General features: G+C 46.1%; 1 protein-coding gene across 5 annotated transcripts in view; it reads right to left on the reverse strand.

Moving 5' to 3' along the window:
• The window catches only part of GRIK4 (glutamate ionotropic receptor kainate type subunit 4), a 211,946-nt gene that overhangs the window by 138,142 nt on the left and 46,766 nt on the right, over positions 1–27,038 (reverse strand). For all 5 annotated transcript variants that reach the window (XM_087763341.1, XM_087763344.1, XM_087763343.1 and 2 more), the window contains exon 2: positions 22–153. In XM_087763341.1, the coding sequence (XP_087619467.1) occupies positions 22–103 (82 nt within the window). In that variant the 5' untranslated portion in view covers positions 104–153. The remainder of the gene's footprint in view (positions 1–21; positions 154–27,038) is intronic.

Consider the following 27,038-nt stretch of genomic DNA (forward strand, 5'->3'; position numbering starts at 1 on the left):
CAGAGCAAGCTTTGTACTCACCAATCCTCAGGGAATGGGGGCTGGCAGCAATCTTCATTAGCCACAGCAGAAGGAGCACCAGAGGCGCCAAGACACGGGGCATCTTCTATAAATCCTCATGGAGCCCTTTGGTGGTCTGGGCATGACATAACTCTGCAGGGAGAGAACACACGGCACCGTGAGCACCTCAGCTCTTGAACCAGCGACTCAGCAGGATGACACTGCTTCGAGCTTGCCAAGCACTTGGGACAAAGAGTCTATTTACCAAAGGAGGAAGAGGAGGAAGCTATTTACAGATTATGAATTATTCAGGAATTGGAATCAAACTGGGCAAAGAGCTTCTAACAAAAAATGGAAAAGAAGCACAAGGAAAAGTCCAAATATTTCATCTTGGCATTTTTAGCATTTCCACAAAAACAAGTGGAAATCAATATTGAGTCACATCTCTAATTTTTCTTTCCCCCCCCCCCCTCCTTTTTTTTTTTTTTTTACTCGAAGCAGCTTGCAAATTAATATATAACACTGACTTCTGGTTTTAGGATAAGACAAAAAATTTTCCTATCAAAACATAATTTGAGGGATGGGAGTCAGAGACAGAGAGTCACTTTGGCCACCAAACTAGAAACCAATTCTTTGTACTGCTCCAGCCCCAATGACAGTCACCACCTCCTTGTCTCCCTTTCACATGCAAGGGGATTCAGGACAAGACCAAGAGCAGGACCATTTTTTTTTCTCCTCTTACAAGGTAACACCACCCCAACACGCAGAGGCCTAACTTTCAAAGTCGAAACACCGTCAAAATGAAGAGCAGTAGGTGGAGAATCCACAAACCTATCATTAGTACAGATATTGGATCTGGTTGTCCCACAGCAGACTCCCACAGCACAGTTAAACACATTTTTAACAAATGCCATTTTAAACAGCTACGTAGAGGGTAGATTTTACTTTATAGGAGAAATGGTTGTCCCTCAAGTTGATAAAATTATCTCCACAGGTAGCAATGTCCTTAAATGCTGACTTTGAGTATTTCATGTGTTAACTTATCTCTCCCTTCTCCAATTTTCTGGCAAACATTCTCATGCTATTGCATTTGTCTAATTCTTGCGCCAAATATGGAAGTCCTGACACAGGCAAAGTCTTTAATCTACCTTTGAAGTTACCAGGAGTCTTGTTTGAGAAAGATGTAGCTTTTTATTTGCAATTTTTTAATTCACCTATTTTTATATTACATTTAGATCTCCTCCATCTCATCTCAGCAGTCCCCAGGGGGGCTATCCCCTTTTTACCGACAGGGAAGGGAAGGAGAAGGAATATTGAGACGTGGCCGTAGAAACGAAGGCAATGCAGGGGCTGAGCAGGGAGCCCCTGCACATCTCCACTCTCTGAGGCTTGATCTCTTTCTGGATCATGTCTCGCTTGGGAAGCTCCCACCAGCAGCCCTGCCTTCTGAGCCCCATTTCTCCCAGTTTCGAGAAAATTGAGGGACCCCATGCTCAAATGTCAGTTGGACATTTGAAAAGCATCCCAATTTCAGAAGCTGTGTGCTCAACATATTTTTAAAAAGCAGAAGCTGCCAAAAATCACCTGGAGATCATTAGCCACCTCTGAGAAGGGCAATGGCAATTTTCTCTTTTTTTTTAGTGGGAGTTACAGACTAATGCCTAGGGAGGAAAAGCCCTAAAAGGTTAAGCGCATGGTAAATTGGTTACTTAGAAGCATTGGCAGCAGCAGAGGCAGATTGTGGAGCAATGTATCATTTGAGCACTTTGAAGCAGTTATTTCAAAACTTTCCAAGTTATTGACAAAACAGCAGGATCACGTCAGATTAACTCACACTGGTATTACAGCCCAGGCTGGGGAACCGGCGCTTGCAGCACTGAAGTCGCACACAGACACACACACATCCCCCCTCAAACCTTCCCTGCAGAGCCAGAGAAGGAGCTGCATCGCGCTTAGGATCGGCTCCAAAGCCATTCCCCAAGACTCTCAGTCTTGTTCTGCTCCTTTAGGTCCCCCTTCTTGCACTGCTATCCTAGGCATGCTTTCAGTGAAAAAAACGTCCTGAGCAGCCCCGGCCAGCCGGTGGCAATTAACAGCTACATCTTGACTAGCAAAGCATCTGATATAGGACCTCAAGATGTGTTTTGCCTTCTTTCTCCTCCACTGCCCTCTCCTGCCTGGCCAAGGCAGTCTAGAAGAGGCTACTAGAGCCATTGGAGGGAGAGGGGCAGAGAAAGGCTCCAAACGCATCTTGAGACACAACTGAGAAAACCAGCAATTGCTCGTCCCTGCTGTTTCCCCACCATGGCCCCGCTGCACTCTGCCAGCCACTGACACATCGCCTCTTTGCTCAAAAGAGCAACTCATCAAAAGGTGTTTCTACCAGAAACTAGCAGAAACCTTCGGTGCTTTGCACTGCACTGTTGTCTTTAGCAGCATGCCCGCACCCCCCAGCCCGCTCCCTCTCCTTGCCCCTTCCCTGGGCACCGCGGCTGCCCACAGCACTCGCCAAGGAGGGCGTAGGGATCGACAGAACATGGGGTATGGCTCGGTCCCAGGGAAAGGTGGGGGAAACACTCTGACTCGTCAGCATTTCTTACACAAAATGAGAAGGAATAAGAGAAGCAACCGCACACAGAGGTCAGAGATGCAAAAAGAGCCAGGCCTGAGAAGATATCAGTGCCAAAGCAGTAACCCTCTCCTCCTCCACCAGTGTGCACTTCTCCTCCGTAACATTGGCCGCATCCATCTAATATCATCTGGAAAGGAGTTTTAAGATCACGTCTTTGTGCAGATAAATACAATGATTGCACCTGCAGCAAAGACTTTATATCTGCATCTAAAAGGCAGCCACTGTGAGGGAAAAGCAGGGCAGCAGCCTAACTGTGCCTCTGGACTAGGGCAAGGAAAGGCAGATAAAGAAAAACATTTTCCGGCCAAAGCAATGAAGGGAAACGCCTGCCTGCCATTTGAGGAGGATGCTGGAGTTAACATCCCTGTTCTTCTCTGCCAAAGCACTATGGGATCACCATGCCAAAATGGGTGGCTCTCATTTTAGACTCTGCAAAGACAAACTGCACAAGGGTACTCACTCCAGGCAAGCTATGAACAGCCAAGGTCTGGGAAAGGGTCCCATGTCTTTTAGCTCTGAGGGACAGACCTCAAGGCTACCCCCTCCTGTTTGCAGCCTGGTTTGGTGAAGAGGCGAATTATGAGATTCCCAACAAAGCAGCTGCCTTTGCATCACCAGCTTAGAGTTAATAGCAAAGCTCAATAATAAATACAGGGCACCCGCTGTGCTCTGCTATGTGAGCGGCAGGGTTGTAATTACCTAGAACATGGAGCACAGAGGGATGCTGCGTTCACCTAACGCATTACCCACTGCTAAGAACGGCTTACCAGTACTTTGATTTTTGAGCACGAACCCAAGGAACAGTTGTCAGCAATATAAATACACCTTGGGGTTCGCCAAACAGCAGAACTACACAGGCTCCTACAACCTGTACCCATAGACCATCTGTTTGATGGAAGTGCTTGCAAAATACCCAGGGAGTGCAACACAAAAACACTTCCCCACCACCACGTCTGTGCCACTGAGCAATGGGAACAGACACTGGAATTCAAGACGTAGGGTGAGAGGGGAAAGAGAGAGAGGATTTTTATTCCTAGCATAACACCAAGGTTTCTACTCTCAAAGGAACAAAGGTATTTCAGTCCTCGCGGCTCTCCATCTCCCCAGTCCCCAAGTTCCTCCTGCCTCCTACTCTCTGCATTCAGGCACGAAAGGGTGGTAAACACAGTTCAAACCCCTTCGTTGTAAAGTAATTTTTGCCTTGCTGAGCTAGCCATCCTCCCAACACCTTTTGCTTCCTTACAGCTGCAAGGTGCATCTGTCTCTCTCTCATCTCCCCATGAGAAGCCATAACACATGCCTTCTGCCCAGGTGCAGTAATGAATCACAGGTACGACTGGGGTATCAACTCCAGTGCAGCCTGAAATGCCACACAGAGAGGGAAGGAAGATGACATTCTTTTTTCATGCAACACAAAGCAGGAAGCCTTAGAAGCCAAGGAAACACTTAAGAGAACAAGGATATTTAGCAACTTGCTGCACTAAGTCTCGGGCATGTGAAAATGACTTATCCCAACTCACCCTCACCACAGCTTGCTGGAAATAAATCAAACCAACTTCCTTTACTGAAGTTTCCACCAAGAACATGAGAAATTTTGTCAGCCTATACATTGACAGCTCTCGCATTAATGGTTCCTCTTTATTGTCCTGGTGGTGTGGTACAGGCAAGCGAGCCTGGTTGATGGACAGCAGTTTATAAAGCAGTCTGAACCTGCTACCCCCAAAAGGAGCGGGCTGGCTACAAAAGAGTTTCGTAGGTTCTTCAGGGTGGTACGTGAAGTGCTGAATAGCTGGTGGATCATGGGCTGGCGCCTGCCTTCTCTCTGCACAGCACAAGTATGTAATTCTTTTTCTGTTAAGCCCTTTTTCATCTTTAGCTCTGAAAATTCAAGAGAATAAAATAAATCAAGACTATACCGAATAGTTTTGAGTTCTCTCTGGAGATAAAAGTCTCTAAATACCAAGCAGAATTATGGACGATTTGCTTCTCAGAGGAAGCAACTTGCTTCTGAAACTACTTATACATTTTTAATGACTGTATGAGATGGTACTCTTCTTCGTTGCTATCGCCGCATCTTCCTGATATTTTCAGATATTTGCATAAAAATTCTTAGACGATACAGCAAAAGCCAAAAGGCAGAATAAAATGTTAAATCACAGAATGAAACTCTCCTGAAGCTGTCACACCAATAGTGAAGATATCCCTGAACCCCAGCCACCTCTCTTCTCTCCCTCTTGTTCCCTCTGCCCAACCTGCCAGGGACACTCAAGAAATCCAGGTGCATTGCTATTCCTGTTCACACTTCCAAAGATACCACTGCCCTGCCAAATCTATTTGCCACCTGCCCTGCCACATCTGTCCTGCCACATCTGGCCCCAGCAAGTTGGGGAGCCCTGGAGATGGGCTGCATCCCCAGCAAGACAGGGCACAGAATCTCTAGCTGCACTGGCTCTTCGCTCCACGGTCCTGGAAGGGGTGCCAGGACCAGGCTTTCAAAAACCCCAATGTGTGCTTTATCCTGATGCAACCTCCATTTACTTCTACTGCAAAACCCCTACGCCATCGTTTGCAAGCTCGCTGAGAAACCACAAACACCCTTTAAAAATTGGCAGCAACTTCAATCTTACCCAGGCAATCGGGAGGCAGGCTTTTACCCAACTGCTAGTTTGGAGGTGGCTTTGGTGTTGATGGATCTTTCTGTGCATCACCAGAAGCTTGATGAATGGTGAGAAAATGCAGCTCAAGCAAAGCTAGAGTAATCCTCACAGCTGAGACAACAAATTTAACAGCTGCAGAGCAGCAAGGAATTCTGAAAAACTGTCAGGAAATATCAACAAACAACTTAACAGAGCCTTTTTCATTCTTTCGACAAGCAAAGAGAGCTATTTCCTTTTGCAAAGCTTCATCTGCAGAGAGGCTCAAATTTAAATGGAACTGACAAGAGGGAAAGAACCTGAAAAACACTTCAACAGGTGACTGTTGCTGGGCTTGAGAATGTGCCTGTGTCTCTCAGGGGGAGGGGAGGAACTAAATTGCAAGCCTGCCCCAGGGATACAGAGATGTAAGTTCAATTAAACTGAAAAATCACTCCATTTAAAGCTACGAACAATATGTTTTCCTCTGCAAAATGCATAATTAGCATGGGTAAATCATTACCACTAGGTATTGTTGCAGTCAAAACCTCAGTAAGATTGAGAGAAGGATCCAACATTTATAAAGAGAATGAATAGCTAGAATTACAATAGTAAAGTTGAAAAAAACCAGAAAATAAGATTTTGGATGGCATGTAAACCCTTCATGCTGCAGGGCACTGGCTAACTCCCTATGTTTGAGGGTTAGAAGAATCACTCCTTGGGGCAAGCCTCCTTACACTGCTTCTGGAAGCAGCTAGCACTAAAAAAGGATACTTAACAATATGAAGCACAGTTCTGTTCCAGTCTAGCAATTTCTATGTTCCTATAAAAACTATGTCTCCTTTTAGATTCCAACAGCACTAAAGAGCCTGCTTTACTTTCAGCCACCATGCCTTTCCTCTTCTCGCATTGTCCTCACAATATTCACACACTGTGGCTTGCCAGGGATGAATTCATCTGAGGTGAGAGACAGACCAGTGGTATCTCTCTTCCTCAGGTGTCGGGGGGGCAAAAGGACCTCAGACTCTCCATCACACCACAGTGACAGTACAGCTCCATGAGGGCCATTCAGTTAGCACTGGAGTAGGTGATATTCAAGGGAAGGTGATATTAGTGATAAACACCTGCTCAACTGATACATAAAATGGATTTTTTTTTTTATTGGCCTAGCTGTGTTCTTTTATCTCTCTCTTTTTCATTTTTCCCTCCCCCCTTTGTGACTTCCAGAAAAAGAAGCAAGAAACTTCAAGGAGAAAAGAATTCTGGAGGCAGTGAAGCAGAAGGACGAATGTATTCCTGACATTTCTCATTCCTGTGGATTATTTTCTTTAACTATCTCTCTCCACAATCCTGAGTTCCCTCTTGTCTCACCCTTCTCAATCCTCCCCAGCATTAGCAAAGCCTGATCAACTTTTCCTATCATTGCTCAGAGATAAAAGCAGTATCTACCCATCCTAATTCCTCATACAAGCTGCATATAGACTCAGCTATCTCGAAGTTAGATTTTCCTCAGCATTATCAACCACAGACCTGTGAACACACAGAGACTTCAGCAGTTACAGTTTCAGGCTGAGTCACTGGACGTCTTCATTCAATTATCCGCTCCTCCACAGGCTTGTCATACGACCTACCAGGCCCCCCAGGGTCGGTCAATACTTGAAAGCTTTATTGGCACAGCGAAGTGAATTACGAGTGTGAAAACCCCACCTGCCCCCTCAGAGTCATGCTTACTGAAGTCCCATTACAGACATCGACTTGATAGCATTAAAACTCATTTGTTGGGGCAGCTTATTTTATTCTAGGAACTGGTTTAAGCTGATTCTCTGCTAGAAACTTTTGCCAGTACAACCACACTGGCAAACCCCTTTGGGCACGCAAAAGGATCCAGCCTGCGTGCTGCTGTCCCCGATCTTTCTGCCCTGCTTCACAGGGCACTGCAAGGCACAGCAAAGCCTTCAAGCCCTACAGCAAGGAAGAAAGTCCTATGGCTGTTGAGAGAATAGACACCAAGGCACCTAATATGATGGACACACACAGCACCACGAGCAAAACACCCCGATATAGGAAAGCGCTAGGACCATCTGACAGGGCTGTTTAGTGTAACCCTGCCTCACTCTCCCCAGCAGAGCCACCTGAGCCATGCTTCTGCAGCAGGGAGCTGTGATGGACGAGCTCTGGCCAGCTTCACGGTATGACAAAGAGGATGCTGCCTTCGGCTTCCCCATCCCTCTGCCAGAATTTACCGCTCCTGGCAGCAGAGGCAGCAAAACACCAGCTTTGCCTGTGCCTCAGTCCCCGCCAGTTCACAGCCTGGCATTGTAGCTTATAGGTGATGATTTACTCCGTGCACAGAGCAGCCAAGCCAAGGAGATGGGGGGGGGGGGGGGGGGGGGGGGGGACACGTGCAAGGGGACTACGGGACCAGTAGCCTTCCAAACTATTCCAGCACAACCCTCCCGACATCATCTGCCAAAAGCCTCCCTGGCTGTGGCAATTCACTTCTCACTGGGAAAAAAACAACGAAAAGAGAAAACTAAGATCATGTGGGATTTTCTCCCTCCCCAGTGCCCACAATTTATTTTTATTAACAAACAATAGCAGTTAAAAGCACTGTGGTCTCACACAGCGACGTCTGCTCTACCCACTTCAGACACTCTTAATTGGCTTGAAGCTAAATTTTCCTAAAGGAAAAATCATGACAAGCCTGGGGGAAGGGAAGTGTCTGTAGGTGGAAGGAGAAAGGCAGATTTTCTTCCTGCTGAGAAGGACAGCAAGCTGCCATTAAACAGGGGACAGAGCTGTCCACGCCAGCACTGCTCCTCTGATCTAAGCGCTCTAAGTCGTGACATCACCTCAATTTTGTAACCATTTTAAGCATACTAATAATGATAATTACAAAGCTGAGGGCTGTTTACCTTGGATAAAGTTTCTGGACAAGCTTGACTCCGAATCTTCTAAAAAGCAGCAAGAAAAGCTTTGTTTACCTCCCCACACCTGGCACTCACGAAAGTCTCGGTGTACAGCCTTGCACCATCTGTTTCTCCCATATAAAGAGGCCAGGGCTCTCGTAGCAAACATTATGCCACGTTTATTCAGCAGAAGACTCGTACCCACTCTGCAGGTCATCACTTCCATTAAACCACCTCTGGTGCAGGAGAGAGGAGCTAGTTTGCACTGCATACAGCATGTAGCCAAGTACAAGCGGGTATTTTCAGATGGGGAAATACAAACTGATCTCTCCAGCTGAGGTGACACGGGGAAACTCCTAGGTGAGCAGAATCTCAATTCCTCAACAACTCTCTTCTTGCAAAGAGGCCTGTGGGACCCTGAATAAATAAAAACAGTCAGAGCCTTGGCTTCATAAAAAGCTTAACTGGGAAAAAGAAAAAGCCTTTAAACCAACAACTGTTTTAGATTAAGAAATAAATAAAAATGGACGTTTGAAATTTCAGTTTTGTTCCAATAGAGAACAAACCCAACACAAATGTGAACCAGGGACAAGCCGCTGTATGAAATTGGGGACATCAGCTCTTCTGCAGAAAATATCCCTTGGCAAGACTCCTGTCCTACAGCAAACATGGATATGCAAAGCAAAGAAGTTCCTTTCACTGGAGGGTATATACAGCCCCAAGTCAAAGCATTCCTCAAAAGCAGGTGGCAGGACACAAGCTCAGCCCAAACACTGCTTTCTCCTGGGTCGTGTATATGGGGGTGAGAAAAGCCAAGAGTGAAACAAGACTGAAGAGTCAGAGCAAGTGCAAAAGTAACCCTGGTGCTATTTCCTGCTGTGCCACTGGCTCTCCTCCTGGTTCGGGACAAGTCAACCTCTGTCCGAGCTCTACCATGGTCCAACATTCACCTTACAGGGGCAGGCCAGAGACCCAGACTTCATCTAGCAAATGGTTGAAGATCACTAGGCAGTCAGGTAGGAGAAAGGGCAAACCAGGCATCTCCATTTTCCCAGTGCTATGCCAGGAAAGGACACATACACACCACACGATTTTAGCAATACTGTATCTCCCCCTGGGCAGTGTAAGACCCACGTACCCGATGGCATTAAACCTTCAGTTCTTCAAACTTGCTTGACTATTTCTCACTAAGCTGTGACGCAAGTGCACACGCTGGAAGAAAAAAACAATCACCAGGACCCCAGCTTTATAATGTGCCAAAGACTGTGTTCAGAATGAACTGCTTTAAGAAACCCTTTCCATGAGACCTCCTTACGCTCAGCGTGTACACTTTCACTGCAGAAAACAGAGCTGCTCAGAAAACCATTTTCCCCTCCTCAAAACTGATGATTTTTCAAGTTCTGCCACACTTTTTCACACTTCTGTTTTGATAAGTATATACGCTTTTGGAAATCTGCTTTCAGCCGTTTGGCTCGCAGCAATTGAGCATTCTTGAAGACACACGGTCTTGCAAAATACCAACTTTTTCTTTTGAAGAATATCTTCAGGTTTTGGGTGGTCTGTGTCCATCTGTTGTTGTCCCCTCCCCCCCTGCCCAAGGCTGATATTTTTCCACATAATTTCCTTTTATCAAAAATGCTTTGATGGAAAATTTTCAGCTCTCTCAGAAGAAAAGAAATCCAACAAGAACTAACCCCTATTTGCTGTTAGTGAAGAATTACTGCTACCACTGAGTCTCTTTACACATGAAGGAAGTTCTAAAATATGAATCGGATCTGTGAACATATCAGAAGTCTAGGGGGAGAAGAAGCTCTTAAATGCATCAACCTGATCTCTGGGCTACAGAAAGAAGATTAATCTATTTATTTCACTTAAAGTCTCTGGCAGATTCAAGAGGGAAAAGAAAGGAAAACAAAGAAGCCTCTACCAAATCAACCTGCAAGAAGTGGTTTATGGCCAAAAAGCTAGTTTTGCTTCTTTTTATAGCTGCCAAAACTGTAAGTGAAATAAATAGATTAATCTCCCATCTCTCACCCAAAGAACATTTTGATACCTACAAGCTCAAAAAGCCTGTACTTCAAGGCTAGGAGGAGGTAATTTGTGAATGACTGAAGACGACGTTTGTAAGACTTGGTTTGTATATTTTAATGGAGCAAGAATTTTTGGGTGTGCATTTGGAAGACAGTAAGCATATGCATTTGAAAGGAGGTGGGAAAAAGGACAGATGCCAAGCTAAGAATATGCACAAGAAAGCATAGGGGTGATAGGCTTGAGAGCATACAGAGGAGGGGCAGAGGAGAAAAGTCTGCACAAGAGAGCAAGGAAACCTGCAAAACTAAAGGTATGCAAGGAAAACACAGGAGTTAGGAGACGCACATACATGCAACAGTAGAGCTGCACCCAACAACCAGAGGCAAAAGAGAGCCACTGGAGTAATAGAGTGGCTAGTAGCAATAAATAGTCTTGCAGAGGAGAGCAGAACCAAAGTCCAAACTGGTAAGTGATGTTGCATTTAAAAGGCATTAATTTGCATGAGAGAGGATTTTAATCCTGCTTGTAGCATAAGCGACAAAAAAGATTTCAAACTAGCAACCTATGTGTTTGATTAACAGTTTAACACCAAAGAACATCCAATTAGAGGTGCAGTGCTACTGTGCTACCAAGATGAAACATCCAAGTCCCAGAGGGATGGAGGAGAACGGGCAGCTCTGGCATTTTTCCCCTGCTTATTGCAACAACACACCAAATCTCACACCAAGCAGCAGCAGAGAAGTGAGGGGAGTCCTGGCCACATGAGAAATACCACTCAGACAAGTGCAAGTACACAATGATTCGGGGAGGGCGGAATTTGCCAGCCTCCCTCACTGGGTCACTGCAGAGGCTGTGAGCCTGAGGCAATAGGCTTTTCATTTAATCCAACAGAGATTTTTAAAAAGAGCTCACTGGCAACTGGGCCCTCGCTTTTCCGGCTCCGCAGGAGGAGCACCCTTGTAGCAGTGACAGTGAAAGGACAGAAGAGAGGCAATGTCTGCCGACAAAAGGAAATTTTTTATTAGGCCTGTCGATACATTACTGGGCAAAAGACCAGAGAAATCTTCACACACCCATATCCTTGGCAAAACGCTGCTCAGCTTTTCCCCTCATGACAGCACAGAAAATTCAGTGAAAGACATGACTTCTCTCCACAGTCTTGACTCTGGCATGTCTCAGTTTCTCACCATCCTCTTCTCTCTGTCTCATGGCCTTTAATGTATTTATTCTAAGGCTTGGAGAGTCTTTTGCGTAACAGGGAACATGGGCACAGAGCAGCTTGCCTGATGATACAAGAAGTGCTTTTGAACAAAGCACCACTCGAGTTTCATAACCCTCAAGATAACTGCTCTATGTCTGACTTATCCTTTGTTTCTCAAATATCTGGCCACTTCGCTTCAGATACTGACATAACATATACAATTCCTGGACAGCTCCAGACTTCACATATGGTTTTGCCCAAGTTACTTACCATTTCTTCCTTTAGCAAGCCAAATGCCATCAGCCCTCTCACTTGCAGAGACCTTGCCCAGACAGAGTCACACCTGCAAGAGATCTAAGCTCTTCTACACTAAAGGCCAGCAGAGATCTCTAAAAGTGCTGATGGGACTCGCACTCCTGAAATGCCATGAAAACTAGCCTTAGGAAAGCCCTGAGTAAAACCCCACACCCAGCAAAGATTTTCAACACTGATTCAAACGGAGCCTGCATTTTACCATCACTGTGAAGAGTTAAGCATGGGATAAATCTCACAGACACTTAACAGGCCTTTACTCTATTCTTACCTGAGCACAAGAATTCCCTTCCTATCTGCAGTGTGATATAAGCAGAAGAATGATGCCACGGTTGCGGACTTTATCCAGGGGTTCAATATGCAGCAAGCAAGATCACTTGGCTTCATTAACAAAGCATAACACACAGGCCTACAAAGGCACAGGACATTGCCTCACTGTGAAAAATAAATTTGTTCACAGAACAAATTCATTCTGATCACCTTGCCTTTCTGTTGCTCCAGGTTAGCTATAATCAGGCTGTCTGTGCTCCTGACTTAGCAGCATTCTCAAAACTGCTCCCAGAGCACTCATCCTCATCAGCAATATCCAATTTCCAAACTAAGCAAGGAATAACCCTTTCCAGAGTTGGCTCTTCAGTTGTTCTCATCACTGGCTTAACATCAATTCCAGTTAAATGAGGAAAATACAAAGGGACGAAGTTATGCCCACACTGAGCACTCTGAAAACCCTGATCACATCATTCTCTTCCAGCTATAAGCATAAATTGTCCTCATTAACCAGCCTTAGCCCAACTTTAATGTTTGCATCTTGACCTATAATCCATCCAAAATCCAGCACCATATCCTAATGCAGCTGTTGTCCTTAAGCCCAAATTCACAGCCTGTCTGGCCAGATGAGCCAACAGGACTCAGACATCTGGCATCCTAAATTTGCTCTTTCTGATCCAGACTCTTCTGGTTTGGTCTCCATACCAGAGAAAGCGAGTCTTAGAGAGTTGTGCTTTCAATACCCATTGATGTGCCCATCCCTAATAAACCTGGAATATGATGCTCAGTTTCCAACCAAGTTTCACGGGGATGCAGACTCACAAAACTATCGTTTTTTATGAGTTTTGTGAAATAATTGTCTAGTAGAGGAGAGAAAGATTTCTCCACAGAGGGAAGGACTACACGTTTAGCTCAGCTCCCATCAGGCACCAAGGAACCCACAAGGGAAAGATGTTATGCATGCCCCAAATGTAGGGAAAATCATCAATTAGAGCTTACTGAACTCAGCCACGAGGCATAAACTGTACGCCAGGCTGCCTTAACTCCCCAGCTCACAGAAACCACTTGGGTTTTCTCCCCCCACCCTCTGGGATTCACTTCAGCTCAGATACACTCCAAGCAGAGGAAGTCTGGAGCAGTTGTGATTCAGTGCAACTCATTTTGAACCAGTTTTGAGCCCAGCAGGCTTCCAACTATTCCAGCTGCCCAGTAGCCATCAGCCCAGCTGATTGCTGCTAACTGCTGTCAAATGGCAGCCTGGCAGCCTCTGCATCTTCTCCTGCCCCCAAAAGAAAAGCTGTTAATGCTAAACTCCACATTACTTCTTTCCAAAAGTAGCTTAGATACTGCTGGTGGGAGAGGGACAAACACCCAGGGGGACAGAGAACACTGAGCATTTTGAAGGTGAATGAAAGCGGTCACTCATCAGACCTCCAGCCTGAGCTCTTCCTCCCCTCTGTCTCTCAGCCTGCTTTGCCAGAAGTTAAATCACTAACATTAGGGGGCCATTTTCTCTCTGCCACCCCCAACAAATGCTGTTGCTTAAACAGCAGATCCTCAAAGAGTGCAGTGAGATGGTGACCCCAGTGTGCAGATGCTGTTATTAGCAGAACAAGGACAGCCTGGTGTGTGCAAATAGACCCTTAAATTAAAAACAAAAGCAACTGCCATCACCTCAGTTGCTTCCTGTTATACGAATAGTCCCTGCCCTGAAGACATGTCACTTAGGAAGCTGTCTGCATCCACCGCTCCGCTGTCTGTGCTCAAACAGCTATTCTACCAAAGCAGACCTTCTGCTGAGCTGACACGCAAATCAGGAAGGCTATTTCACACCTGGATTTCAGCCACTGATCTGAATGTCGTCTGCGGGGGCCCACGGGATTCATGAGGGACTCTAATTTCACCCAGTGACGCAAGCGTGTGTCGGCACAAGTGCCTGCAGAGCGCAGGAGATGTGATGTGGGAGGAAGGTGGTTAGATACCGGCAAAAGAAGAGAGAAATGGTTAACTGCGCAGCCCAAACTTCTGCAGTGACACCATGCAGGAGCCTGGCCAAGTGCACAGCACAAACTCCTTTTCCTTCAAGAGCAGCTTTATGGATGAAATCCAGCAAAGAACGATCGGTGCAGAAAGCCTTTGACACACCAAGGAAAACAAAAAAACTTTCTCAGCAATAAACAGTGCATAATTTCCTATTACTGCAGTGCTGGATTAACTCTGGCCCCTGAACCGCCTCAGATACACCACCCTACAGGACCTCTCCTGACAGCACTTCCAGGGAGCTGCTCATTAAGGGCTGAACAAACGCAATGCCCCTTCAGATCAAGCTTCTTTCTGAAGTTGCAGTGCTCTGTCCTCGCAAGCAGGCTGTACAACTCTGCAGTCACTCAAGCCTCCTAAAACCAGAGCTCATTTCTCTAGATAGTTGGCGCGGACATTTATCCGAATGGCTCCCTCTTTGGGACCATTTTACCCATGAGCCGTGCAAGCTCAATGGCTCCCCAAGCCCAGCAGCAATCACTCAGGACAACAGGCTGCTGCAAACAGAGGCAGCTCATCTGCCTGTTCTGCCTGGTGCAGCCAGTTAGATGTGTGCCGGTCCTTTTTGCCCTGGCTCCTACGTGCAACTGAGCATCCCCCTTCTCCCATCCCCATGGCTACCAACTTGGCCTTTTTGCCAGTTTTCTGCCAAACATCCATCCTCACAGGCAGGAGGAATGAGCACCTGCCCTCTGCTGCTATATAATGCAGTCCCTGCGAATGGATCCCACCATTCTCCCCATCTCACCTGTTTATCTAAGTTAGTTACGACTTTCCCACTCCTTTGCTATGAACTTCCTTGGCCGTGTTTATCCTCAGAGCATCCCTGCAGAGGAGGGCAGTGCTATTATCTGACATGCAGGTTGGCAGGCCAGAGGGGACACAGCAAGTCTCTGGTAGGGCACACGCAGCCCCCACAAAGCCACACACAGTCAAAACAACATCAGGACCACTTGCACCGTTGGAAGGGATGGTGAGAAGAGACATAGCAAGGAAAGGCATCCTGAAGTTTAATGGGAAATACCTGGTGCTACACAACCCTTAGGCTGTAGCAAATCAGGCAAGACTCACAGTTTCATCGAAACACTGCCATTTCTGACTGCCGTCCTCCACCACAGCCTGGGAGCGCAGTACATATCTGCAGGAGTGAGAGCAGCTCTGGGCAGCAACCTGAAATCTCTGCCCTTCAGGGCATTTTAACTTAGGCCACTCTGTTCAGACAAAACCATTCCTTAATCTCAGCTTTGTCAGCCTTGACCACCCTCCTCCAGTCTTAGCCCAGCAGAAACTCAGCAAGGACGGGCTGTGCACACAGGCAGGGCTCACTGGCTCAGCAGCGGGACGCATGGCTGGGGGCACAGTCCTGCCCCCACACTGCCTGCAGCTTCCTGCAGCACCATCGGGCACCCTCCTGGAGAGGTGTGAATAGAGGTGGAGAGGGGTATCTCAAAATGGCATGTCTGGGGACGAGAAGGAGGCAAAAACACTGAGCATTCAGAGCTTGAAGAGGCCACATTTCTGCCTAAAAGTGAGCATGCTGGAGACAGAAGAACAGCATCCAAGTCCCAGGGAAAGAATGGCTGGTCTCCAGATACTTGAATTTATGTCAACCTGGAGACTAGACAAAGACCCATTAATTCCTGGGCTGTCCAAGCAAGAACTGGATGAGTGACAACTTTAGCATTATGACTTCAATGGACCATCTCCCCGGGGTGCCAGGGAGAAGATGCTCTTTCTGGCTCTACTGTCCGAAACGCCAAGAGAGATCCAAATCAACCACAGCCTGCCATCCTCACGTTAACGGCCAGGAGCCCTCTTCATCCTACGTGCCTTGTGAAGGCTGATAAAGAGAGCTGCTTGGCAGCACTGAAGTCTTTGCTCTTCCTTCATCCGCCTCCTCGCATCTCCCTGGCCTTCTCTTATGAGACTGACTGCCACTCATGCAGGAATTGGTCTCTGGGGAGGATGGGGGGCACAGGATTTTCAAATCCCTCTTTTTGAGCTGACAGCAGCCTTTCAGCCCAACAACAGCTCAAAACGCTTGTGAAGAGAGATATTTTTATGAGAACTCACCCCCTCCAAATCTTTCCCAGCTCCTTTTCTTAGGCACTTTGAAATAATTAAAGTCTTCCATCAAATTATACTGAAGATCTCTATGAAAAGCCTTTAATTTCCATTCGCTTAATGTAACTCTATCCACCAGATGAACTCTGTGGGGTGCCTTTTTGTTTTGGGTTTTTCTTTTTCTGTCTCTTTTTAATTTTTTTCCCCTCCTAAAATATCATGCTGGGAAACTTTAATTTGATTTTAGCCTGACTAGAATTTTGGGCTGTGGCACATCCTGTCAGCCGATCACAGCTGCAGTGGTAATCTCAAGCTCTCTTTAACTTCGATGCATCGCATTTAATCAGCTCATGTGGTCGGCAGCAGCAATCTGTGTGCGTACGGTAGGCATGTGAGTAAAGCCTCCAAGTTAGCAAGAAACCTAAAGAGCACCAGAGTCTCCCCAGTCCATTGCTCCCTCCTACAGGCAGGCTGAAATACCAAAAAGAGGTCCCGCAAGCATAGGCTTACAGCAGAAAAGGGAAGGTTTCATATTTTATCTAAATAGGGGAGATTGCCAAGTTGACCTTTAGCTCACAAAATAAATGGCAGGGATTTTCCACAGGGCAGAAATAGCTCTTTCCACCCCAGTGACTTTTTGAACTGATAAACTCCTTAATGAACAAGAAGTTTCCCCAAAAGAGAGCCAATATCCCCTTCCAAGTGACTATCAGCAGATGTTGGACATACCGTGACACAATGCCACAGTTCAGAGCAAAACCGCAGGAGCTGCTGCAGTCAGAGGCAGCTCAGGATGCCACTGGGGAAGCGCAAACATGCAGAGGGTTTACTCGTGTGTGCCAAAGCCTCTAGCTGCAACTGAAGGAACCAAGCCTAAGAACGAACCCAAAAAAATCTGAATTCCCCTGTCACTATTGCTGTAGCAGTTTAGTCACTTCAAAGCCTATTTGCCTTTACACAAATGAAGAGAGTCTGCTCCCCAAACTGTTCCGGCCATCTGTGTGCTGCACGTTAACATCTCGGCAGGGTGAGCTCACCGGCGCTAAACACAGGGAGCCACAGAGTGCAAAGGAGGGATGCAGAGCCTGCTCTCTCCCACACGCCTCCGGCTCTACGCTCCGGCAGAGGCAAGAGGCAGCCACCTACACAGCCTGGGCTCTCCGCAGCGGTGGCAGACTGCCTGCGCAGCCGAGAGACGCAACTCTTCCCCGGGGTGAGGAAGAAGCTGAGGGAGCAGAGCCAACACCTTTGAATTGCACCAGGCAATAGAGGGGAAGCCAAGGAAAACAGTGGATCCAGAGGGGCTGCTCCCGGAGGGGACCGTGCTAGGAGGGCAGCATGAGCTCCTGTCCAATGCAGTGGGAGTTTCCCGATTTTTTCGGCTTTCTGCAGGGTCCTGCTTCCACTGGTGCTGATCCACCCCTCCATGTTGGGTACCCAGCTGCCTCACGGCCAAAAACATTCACCCTGGCACTAGGGTAGAAGCGGTGGTGTTACATAAAGGAGAGAAACCAAGGCTCAAATCAAACCAAACGAGATGCCCACAGCCAGCCTGCACAGCGCACAGCAGAGGAGAGGACCGAGAGAAGCGAACCCAGCCTAGGGGATGAGAAAAATACCCACAGTTAACACATGTGCTTGAGTGAGGGTGGCACAGCATTAGCTGCAGCCAAAGAGGAGGGAGAGAGCCAGGTACACGCTTGGCTGATATCTGGGTTGGTGTGAAATGGCTTATCAGGATCCATGCAGGGGGGTGGGGGGAACCAGAAAAAAAACCACAAGCTGCAAGAAACAGGCTTCAACTGTTAATAGTTGAGAGCCACAGGGCAGGGAACAGAGAAAAGGCTGCTCTGTGCCCTAGGAGAGGAACCAGAGAGGGAGAAAGCAATATAGACGCATTTCAGGAGCAGCCAGTGTGTTGGACTCTCACATTGATATAATTCAGCCCTTAAAATTGGTTTGACCATACTAGTCTGAGGATTATATCCCAGATTATCGCAGAGCGAGAAATAAGTAAAGGGATGCCTGTGTGCCTGCAGTCACTTCCTAGCAAAGAACAGGACCAGACAGCACTGCATGTAGAGATGTGACCCTATGGGGAGCACAGGGCCATGTCCCAAAACAGCCACAGGGCTTCCTCTTTTCCAGGGCTTTTTAGAGTGCTGCAGAAGCTCTCACGTCCTGAAAAAAAGCCCTAAAAAATTTGCGACACCTCTTCCCAGGCTTTGTGAGCAATTTATGAGAGTTAAAGCACTGGCATGTGGTATTCACAGCAGCTGCTCGGCAGAAGGAAGATGATGATGATAAACTTGTGTTTGATTTTGTCATTGTAAGCACACAGCAGATGCTGGGAGATAGGGTTAAGAGCGCTTTACAGGGTCCCACTGAAGCTAACAGACAAGCAAGCATGTGTGCATGAGCAAAAGGTATAAGCTTGCTGACCTTCCAAAACAGCAGGGCTTGACTTAGTAATCAAAGCATCAGCAAAGTCCAACAGCTGGAAAAGGCAATAGCTCCTATGAGGCAAAGCGTGACACTGTTTCAGGACACCAAGATTTCATCCTCAGTTCTCCTGCTTGGCTAAACTACTTTATCTCTTAATGCATTAATTTTACCACCTGTACCTAGTGAGAATAATGTTGCAGACCTCTTCAGTGAAGGGCTTTGAGGTCTCAGGATGAAGAGTGTTCTGTAAGACTCATATATCATCATTAGCTCTGGCCAGGAATAACCCAGAGGCTGGAAACCTGGAGCAGCATTTTTCCGTTGCATTTGGAATGCATTTTCCTCCCTCCAACCTCAATAAACCCACACCCTGATCCTCTGCCTAGCTGGACTTTGTCATTTACTTCAACTACAGCAGCACCCCAAATGAAATCCTTGAGGCACCAGATAAAATCCTCGTCGCCAAATACTAAGCTCCTGTCATCCAAATCAAGACAAGCCCTGCTCCACACAGCAAATTAAAGTCAGGAGGGGAACCTGAAATAGAGCCCAGCCCTCACAATGCAGTGCTGTGCTCGCTAGAAGATGCTGCCATTAACATTTCACAGGTAAGTTTTCAGCCAGCACTCACAGAAAATGTTTAGTAAAATGAGAAGATAACACCTTTTAACAACATCCTTATCTCCAATGAATTTCATAGGGCTTTTTGTCCTATGGTGCAGTCAGCTCAGCCATTCCTATTCTTCTCCACAGTAGGACAGACTCCAAAACCAACAATGCCAATAGTTCATGGTAAGCCCAAACCAAATGGGGTATGCGAGGCAACTTTCTTCTATAGAGACACTCTCTCTCACAACAAACAAAAGCAGTCACCAGTGCTTTACCAGTTCAAGCAATTCTAATAATTCTCCCGCTGACGGCTCAGGACAGGCAACACAGCTCTGGTACCGTCAGGTCGCTGTTCTGCCTCAGAGCATCGTCCAGAACAGTGCTGGGATGAAGGTAATTAATGACATGGTAACTAATCTGTTTAGTCATCCGCTGTGTCTACAATTCATTTCTGTCATGTGTAAATAGAGTATCAAAGCTTGGCAGTAATGGCTGTCAAGTAGCGTGCCATCCCACAGCAGATTTGCTGGGGTTTAGAGAGGAGTCTAAGTAGCCCTCTCTAAACAGCCATGTCCACATAAACCTGATACTTGCCACCAGCAAGAGTCAGAAGGCAACAGATGTAAGGACTCCTTCTCAGCTCTGCTTCACATACAGCTCGCTGCTCCTCACAACCCCTCAGTATGATTATCCATCCTCACTTTGCAGAAGGGACCCAAAGAGACAAAACAATTTGTCCACAATCAGGACAGGACATTGAACCGAGATCACTAGGTAACACTGAGAGCCCTGAAACATCCCATCCTCCCACTAAAACAAACAAACAAAAACCACTACAGACAAGATTTCATGAAATGTAGCTAGCAAACTTCTTTCAGTTTTGGACCTCCCAGTACCTGAACTCTGTAGGAGTCCAGGAGGTCCAAGTAAAAAAAAAAAAAAAAAAAAAAAAAAATCAAAGCATTGTCAGTGCATTCAGCAGGTTTGGGCAAGTACAAAGAGGATCTAGTCTCACCTGCATGCTCTAGATGCCCCATCAAAATGTGGCCCAGATTTTTGCACGCTCACAGGGAAGAGGCATGGTTTCATGGCTTCATTCCCGTTTTTGGCTCTGTATGGGACCGGAAGGGACAAAATCACAGCTCAATAATCTGCGGGGGAATCAACTTCCCAGCAAATCCGCCACTAGAAATAACAGATGCTTCTCCAAGGGTTCCCAGCTCAGTTTGGTAGACCCAAGGGGCGGACGTTCTTAGACTAACAGCCAGGGAAATTTTGGCAATGCCTCTAAAATTGCCTCATGGAGTTTTCAGGGTTCACCCATCAGCAATGTCTGACACAGCAACTGAGATTAAAACTGTGTGGGTGGGTACATGTTTGTGCCTGCTAGTGAGCCTGTAAAAGATAACATACACAGCGTGATAGTTTGGTCTATTGAACTGGGACTCCAGAAATCCATTTTTAGCTCTGCAACTGCCCTGTTCCCTATCCTTAAATAACTCACTGTCTCTTCTTCCCACTGTTTCCCCCTCTCTAAAACAGGAAGTACTTCCTACTAGGTCATCTTGCCTGGGTACTGCATGGACCTATCCAAATGAGCTTCAAAAACACCTTTGCAGTTATGCCATACACTTGCCTGGAAGTCCCAACATGGACTCAAAGGTTGCTTGTAATAACTCCTTACCAGCAACACGGAGAGAAGATGCCTTCAACTCCTCAGAGCGCACAGCAACATATGCATATGCTGACAAGGTCATACTTCCCTTTGTAAAGAGGTTTGGGAGTTAGAGCTGAGAAGCACCACAGAAAAATGAAATATCACTATTAAAAAAAAAAAAAAGTAAGCTTCTCATATATACACACACACAGAGCTCAGCTTGAAGGTGGAAAACCTATTTGCTTGCAGAACATAAGCTTGTAGAAGCTTGATTCGATAAGATGCAAGGCATGCTGGCCCTGGTCCAGCAAAACATTTAGGCACGTGCTCGCCATCAGAGAGCTCACTTCTGTGCCTAGCTTTTAGACTCGGACAACTCTTATTTCAAAACGCGGGGAGCACTCAAGAATTTGCCTGGGTGGGAATCACAGGGCTCGACACCAAGATACACCAAAACCCCAACTCTGGATTGACTTCAGCCTGCACAAGCCTTTGCAGCACACAGGCAGAAGACTTGAGAACAGCCAAAAATACCCTGGGAAGTTACTGGTCTCCTGAGACTAAATTCAGATGCTCTCTTCTTCCCTGTCCACCTCCATTTCTATCACCATTTTATTGTGAACATTTCTGGTTTAATTTCTGCCTCCTCCCCACCTTTTTTTTCTTTTCCAACCCCGTTACAACCTGGCAGGTTTTAAAATCTCTGCGTATCTTGATGAGAGGAGGGCTGGAACGACTCCTTTGGGGACAATAGATTAGATTCTCTTGCAGTGTGCCTACAAAGTCAAAACCAAATTCTTCCTTTTTATAGGAATTCATTCAAAGCCTATTGATCTGAGCCTTCGTCCGGGTCTTAACAGTCTCCAAGACTGAATTTTTTTGATCAAGGTTTCTAAAATGACATTCAGGTCCGTGCCCTTATCTGCTCAGCCAGCCCAGTCCCCTTTGCCTCCTCCTTGCCCCAGTGCTGTTTCCCGCACGCTGTGCCTGACTCCATGACAAAACCCAAATACTGCTCCATCTCCCCGAATGCCCTCCCAAATTTGTACCTTTTTTTTGCTCCCCATCAACACCATTTGCTCCCCATCAACACCTTTGCATTCAGCTTTTCAACAAGGGACAAGATTGCTCATGACACAGGTGTGGTTCCTCACAGACACTATTGTAGAAGGTGGGTACAGCTAGGAGATTATGCAGGCTGAAATCGCTCCCTGGGAGTCATTACAAGCTATTACTAAGCTGAACCTAGGGAGTCCTTATTACCTGAGTTATTGTTCTGGAAGCAGCTTTTGCAGTCCGCTAAAGAGGTTGTACATGAGGACTCACGCTTATGGATTATGACAGTTTGGAGTTACTCTGCGTTACTGCATCAAGGTGTGAAAGAGAAACTTCTGTACGTGAATAGTTATAAGAGCAGTCACTTATGGCTCCTGCCTGACCATTCCAGCACACTTGAACTGCTAGTGCAGTCATCAGATCATCCCATCTGATCTCCTCAAGATCATTGAGCAATGCTATCAGCAATCCTTACAGGTTTTTGAGAGCTGGCAACCAGGCCAACGCAACACAGACACTTCCAGAGCAGAGAAGGATGGCCGCCAATTGTGCCACAGAAAGATGGCTGGGAAATCTCTGACCATGAGCAGCTGAGCAATTCAGGACCTTACATTTCCTCCTTTAAATTGGTTTCCCTTATAGGAAATAATCATTAATTTCAAGGATACAGATGGTACCCAAGTCTTGGCAGCTCCTGCAAGTTTCCTGCACCATCTCCTTTTACCAGTCCACTGTAAACTAGCCCCAGACAGTTACCCCTCATCCATGTTCCCAGATCCAGCAAGTTTTGCTCAGGCCACATCAGGTTACACACCAGATACGCTGCCCAAACTGTAAAAGTATAACCCACTCCCTCATGTGTCCCTCCAGCACCCTGCAAGCCACACAAGCAAGGACACAGCCCCATGACTCCCAAAAAATTGGGATCTGAGCACAAGAGGAGAGGCAGGCAGACAGACGGATATGCAACAGCAAGCACAAGGCAGCAGTGAGATCACTAACATGACTGGGAGAAGCAATAGCCCCAGATTTATGTCCAGGTTCGAATGTCTGCTAGAGCAGAAGGTCGGGGGAACAACCCTGCCTGCCAGAGAAGAGAAGCAGTAAATCCTGCCTCCTACCACAGCTGGCCTGGAAATTACAGAAGAAGGACAAAATTGTTCTATTACACAGTCCTGAAAGATGACATGGTTTTTCTCGGTACTATCGCTCTAAATTTCAGATCTTTCTATATGCGACTACTGAAATCTGTAGCTGTATCTTTTGGGCTGTGTTACTAATGGAAGATTAATTAGACCCAAACAAGGAAGCCATTTAAGATACAGCCAAGCCACAGTAGGTTAAGATCATATACGCAGCCACAGGATACTGCCCCTAAGGCAGGGAGACAAAGCCAAGCAAATCAGGTAGAACATGCCATCAAGAAGCTCAAGGGCCTTAATTTGAGCCTTCTATCATTTCAGACAAAACACAGAGAGATAGACCTTGTTCCATGCAAACACATGGCTTAACGGCAGACAAAAAGTGTTAGGGGGTAGCAAGAACAGGAAAAAATATGCCAAGTTGTGAAGAAAAAAAAGGCATTTTACATGTTTTAATAAATAAAGCACATTTCCATTCATCACCATTCAGAAAGTCAATAAATACCAAACTTGCAAAGTAGTAATTACTATGGGTTGATTCCTCCCCCCACCCCTTTTGAAAAACACATCAGAACTGGGATTCTTTATCGCCAAACCGGTGGGAATAGCAGTGCCAGGTGCTATTAATAAGATGCTGCCTACAGCCTGAAGGAGCTCAGCCATTCTCACCGTGACTTTCTACCCATTCTCAGACTTTAATTTTCATTCATCAAAAAATAATAAAAAAAGGTTTCAAACACACAGAGTGAATTGATACATACGCGTTCTCCCCCTCCCCGCCCGCCTTCCCCTTTAATGACTTTGCCAAAGGAGAAAAATAATTCAGCTGTGGCCAAGAACAGCATTTAAAAGCATTTGTTGTTTTATAGCCATTCATTGTACTTAATTATAGACGTGTTATAGCTCGCGTGATCTCCTTCCCTTCCTGGAGTGAGTTACATAATCAGCCACCACCACATGCCTCCACCTACGACAACAATATCACAGTATAAGGGATGGATCTTGCTAAATAGTAATTTCCCAGAGCTTATTACTGTAAGCAGTCTGAGGGGTGCAAATATGCAGATGCTCATCACCATCATCACCATTCGTGGTCCTCCCGAAGTCCATGAGACCATGGGAAGAGGTAAACACCATGCCTACTCATGGAGAGTGGCTGGAGTGAGCTGCATAAATTGTGAGGCTCTGCTCCCCGGGCTAGCCAGAAGGGCTAAGAGATTTCAGACACGGCTTCAGCTGCCAACTGGTGCTAAGGTTTTGATCCATCACGTGGTTGTGGACCCGCTGACTTCTCTTGCATCGTCTGATACTCAAGCCCTTCAACACCGATGTCCTGCCTTCTCACCTGAAGGGCTTAAGAGGTTCTCTCAGGTTACAGCTTCACTGACCCTGCAGATTCATGAGAAGTTCAACGGATGCCACACTTCCATGTGAGTGCATCTAGGCACTGAACTAGACACATATTTCACTACAAAAAAATCACATGCCTTTCTATCATAAATGACCCCAGCCAAAACCACAAGCAGAGCAAGCAATTCCAATGTCACTACACAAAAATCACACTAACAGTAACAATCCCCCAAACCCATATTATCATATGAAGTAACACATGAATCCCAATATATCTGACATTCTTAATTTCCTTCTGGTTTCTGACCATGCTTGTTGTGCCTAAGGTTTGTTTCACAAACAAGAGACTTATTCTGGTTTAGAAAAGGAAAGCAGAAGTTGCATGGAAGATGCAGGACACCGGTAACTGCAACTTTCATGCAAAACTACAAACCCATTCAAACATTTGCAACAAAATCAGAAAACTCGGCAACTTTTGAACTCTTCTGGAACGCAAAGTTGCAGAGTGAGCAGGATATCACCGCTCGTCCACAGCTCAGCTGAAACCTCTGCCAAAGCTGCAAGCAGGTTACAAGTCAGGTGCTCAGTGCCAGCTACACAGATGCTTGTCATTACTGTGCCAAAAACAGGCTACCTGGCCTGTGATCACCGCCGCAGAGAAAGCCCTGCCCTGTTTAAAGCCCTCCTGGAAGCAAAAGGTATTGAAATGTGGCACAGGCAAGAAGCCGGGACAGTCAGATAGCAAGGCTGGGGCCAAATTCCCTGAGCTGCAACAGTGCCCAAGTCCCAGCTTAACTCTGGGAGGAGACATGCCTTTGAAGGGTAGGTGGGCATGCACAAGGAGGCATGTGCACGGGTGCTCCAGAAGTCACGGGTCACAGCAGCCCAGTTAAGACAGCAGTTGTCATTCCAGTACCAACCAGGGACAGAGGAGACTGATCTCTGCTTGTCACATGGATGCACTCAGTGCATCCAACTGCCTTACAGATTAATCTAAAGCTTCAGCCTCCAGCCATGCCAGAGACTTCACAAGAGCAATTTATCACAATAATTTAAAAAAGTATTACAAGGATTCTGGAGATAGCCATTGGTCAAGGAGCAGAGGAGGGGAAAAAAGCTTTCCCTGGACTCTAACAGGTTATCTTTTGCTAGCCTTCTCTCCAATAACAGATCATTTCCACCAACATCAAGAAGAGACAGCTTCAGGAACCTGTCACATCAATGGCCTTTCACATCATCCTCACAGCTTTTCTTTGCTCTCTCTGCCTTCCTCACATCTCCATTCACTTTGTGCATTTTGTTTCAGCTATCCAATCAAAAGGGGAAGGAAAAAAGGATTAAGACATAAAAGTTTATTGATTGATTTAAAATTATTCTTTGAAACAAAACCCTCTGGATTGGAAAGCTTGTATTTCAATGTGAAAAGGGATGGTGGAACACAGGAAACACACCACGAATAAACAACCTCGTCTCAGAGCATATATTTTGTCTTCATTATGCCCCTGAGAAGGTGTTAATATACAATGTACAATGTATTAATCACCCCTCTAACTTCCAAATGCGAAATGCATCATTAACATTCATGTTGTTTTCAATTAGTTTGCTGTATGGGAAGGACGGGAACAAAGACAGGTTCCCTCACTAAATTTTGTTTCATTTGCAAAGCATGGGGATCATAAAAGGCAGCCTGGATGAAACTCCTGCACTCCCTACCATACACAAAGGCCTGCTGACAGCAAGATGCAGAAAGGCTTTTAACTGATGTGGCTATTAGAAAAAGCCAATGCTATAGATAGTGTTTTCAGGCAACCAGGTAATTTAGAAGCGTAAGTTCCATTTTCAGGAGTGATTCACGTACTTTGGGACAGATTGTCAAAGGATATCAGCCACTGAAAGAGGCAGATAAGCACCCAGTGGGAATTTTAAGAGCCCCTAAACTAATAAGGCCCCTGAATCCTATGGATACTTTCATTTAAAAAGAAGGGCTTTGAAGTTTTTTTGATCCAATGTCTTAGAAGTTCTCCAGTACCGATACAAGCTCTCCTATGGAGAAAATCTGTTTGTTTATCAGTTGTGAAACTCTCATCTCTCACGGACTCTTTTGCCAATAGACCCAAGGTTCAAAGTCACTCATTTAGAGTGCCATGCCTTGGTGACTACCTGCCCCTAAAGGCAGCTAAGTGCCTGCCCATTAGGAGATGTTATCACTTAAACTTGAAAGGATTTAGTTTCTGGGTGCTGACCACTTCTGAAAGGAGATGTGCACTCTTGAGAACCGGAAGAGCAACACCACTAATAGGATAGCTGTAAAATTTTCCATCCAGCCAAATTTTTCCATGTCTGGTGGCCATTCTTTCAGGAACTCAGCTTCAGCAGCAGAGCTGGAGGAGTTCAAAAGATCTTGTTGAAAAAATCTGTGAACACTGGACTCTTTTGCTAAACCAGCTCCCACTTACAGATCAGCAAGGACCCCTGTGGTTGTCCAGGCCCCCTTCCAAAACAACTAGCCATGGGGCTTCTTGAGCTTATTCCAATTTCAACTAAAGCATGTCTTTCAGGAAAAGCATCCAATCGCAATGTAAAGTTGCCATTCATGGATAATTGACCACAAGCCTTAGGGGAGATATTACAGTTTCTAATTACTCTCACTGTTCAAAAACGTCTGTCTTATTTCTAGGCAGAGCTTCTTG

This window comes from Nipponia nippon, unplaced genomic scaffold, assembly GCF_047370975.1.
Source record: "Nipponia nippon isolate SJK-2023a ecotype South Korea unplaced genomic scaffold, ASM4737097v1 scaffold_28, whole genome shotgun sequence".
NCBI classification, from domain to species: Eukaryota; Metazoa; Chordata; class Aves; order Pelecaniformes; family Threskiornithidae; genus Nipponia; species Nipponia nippon.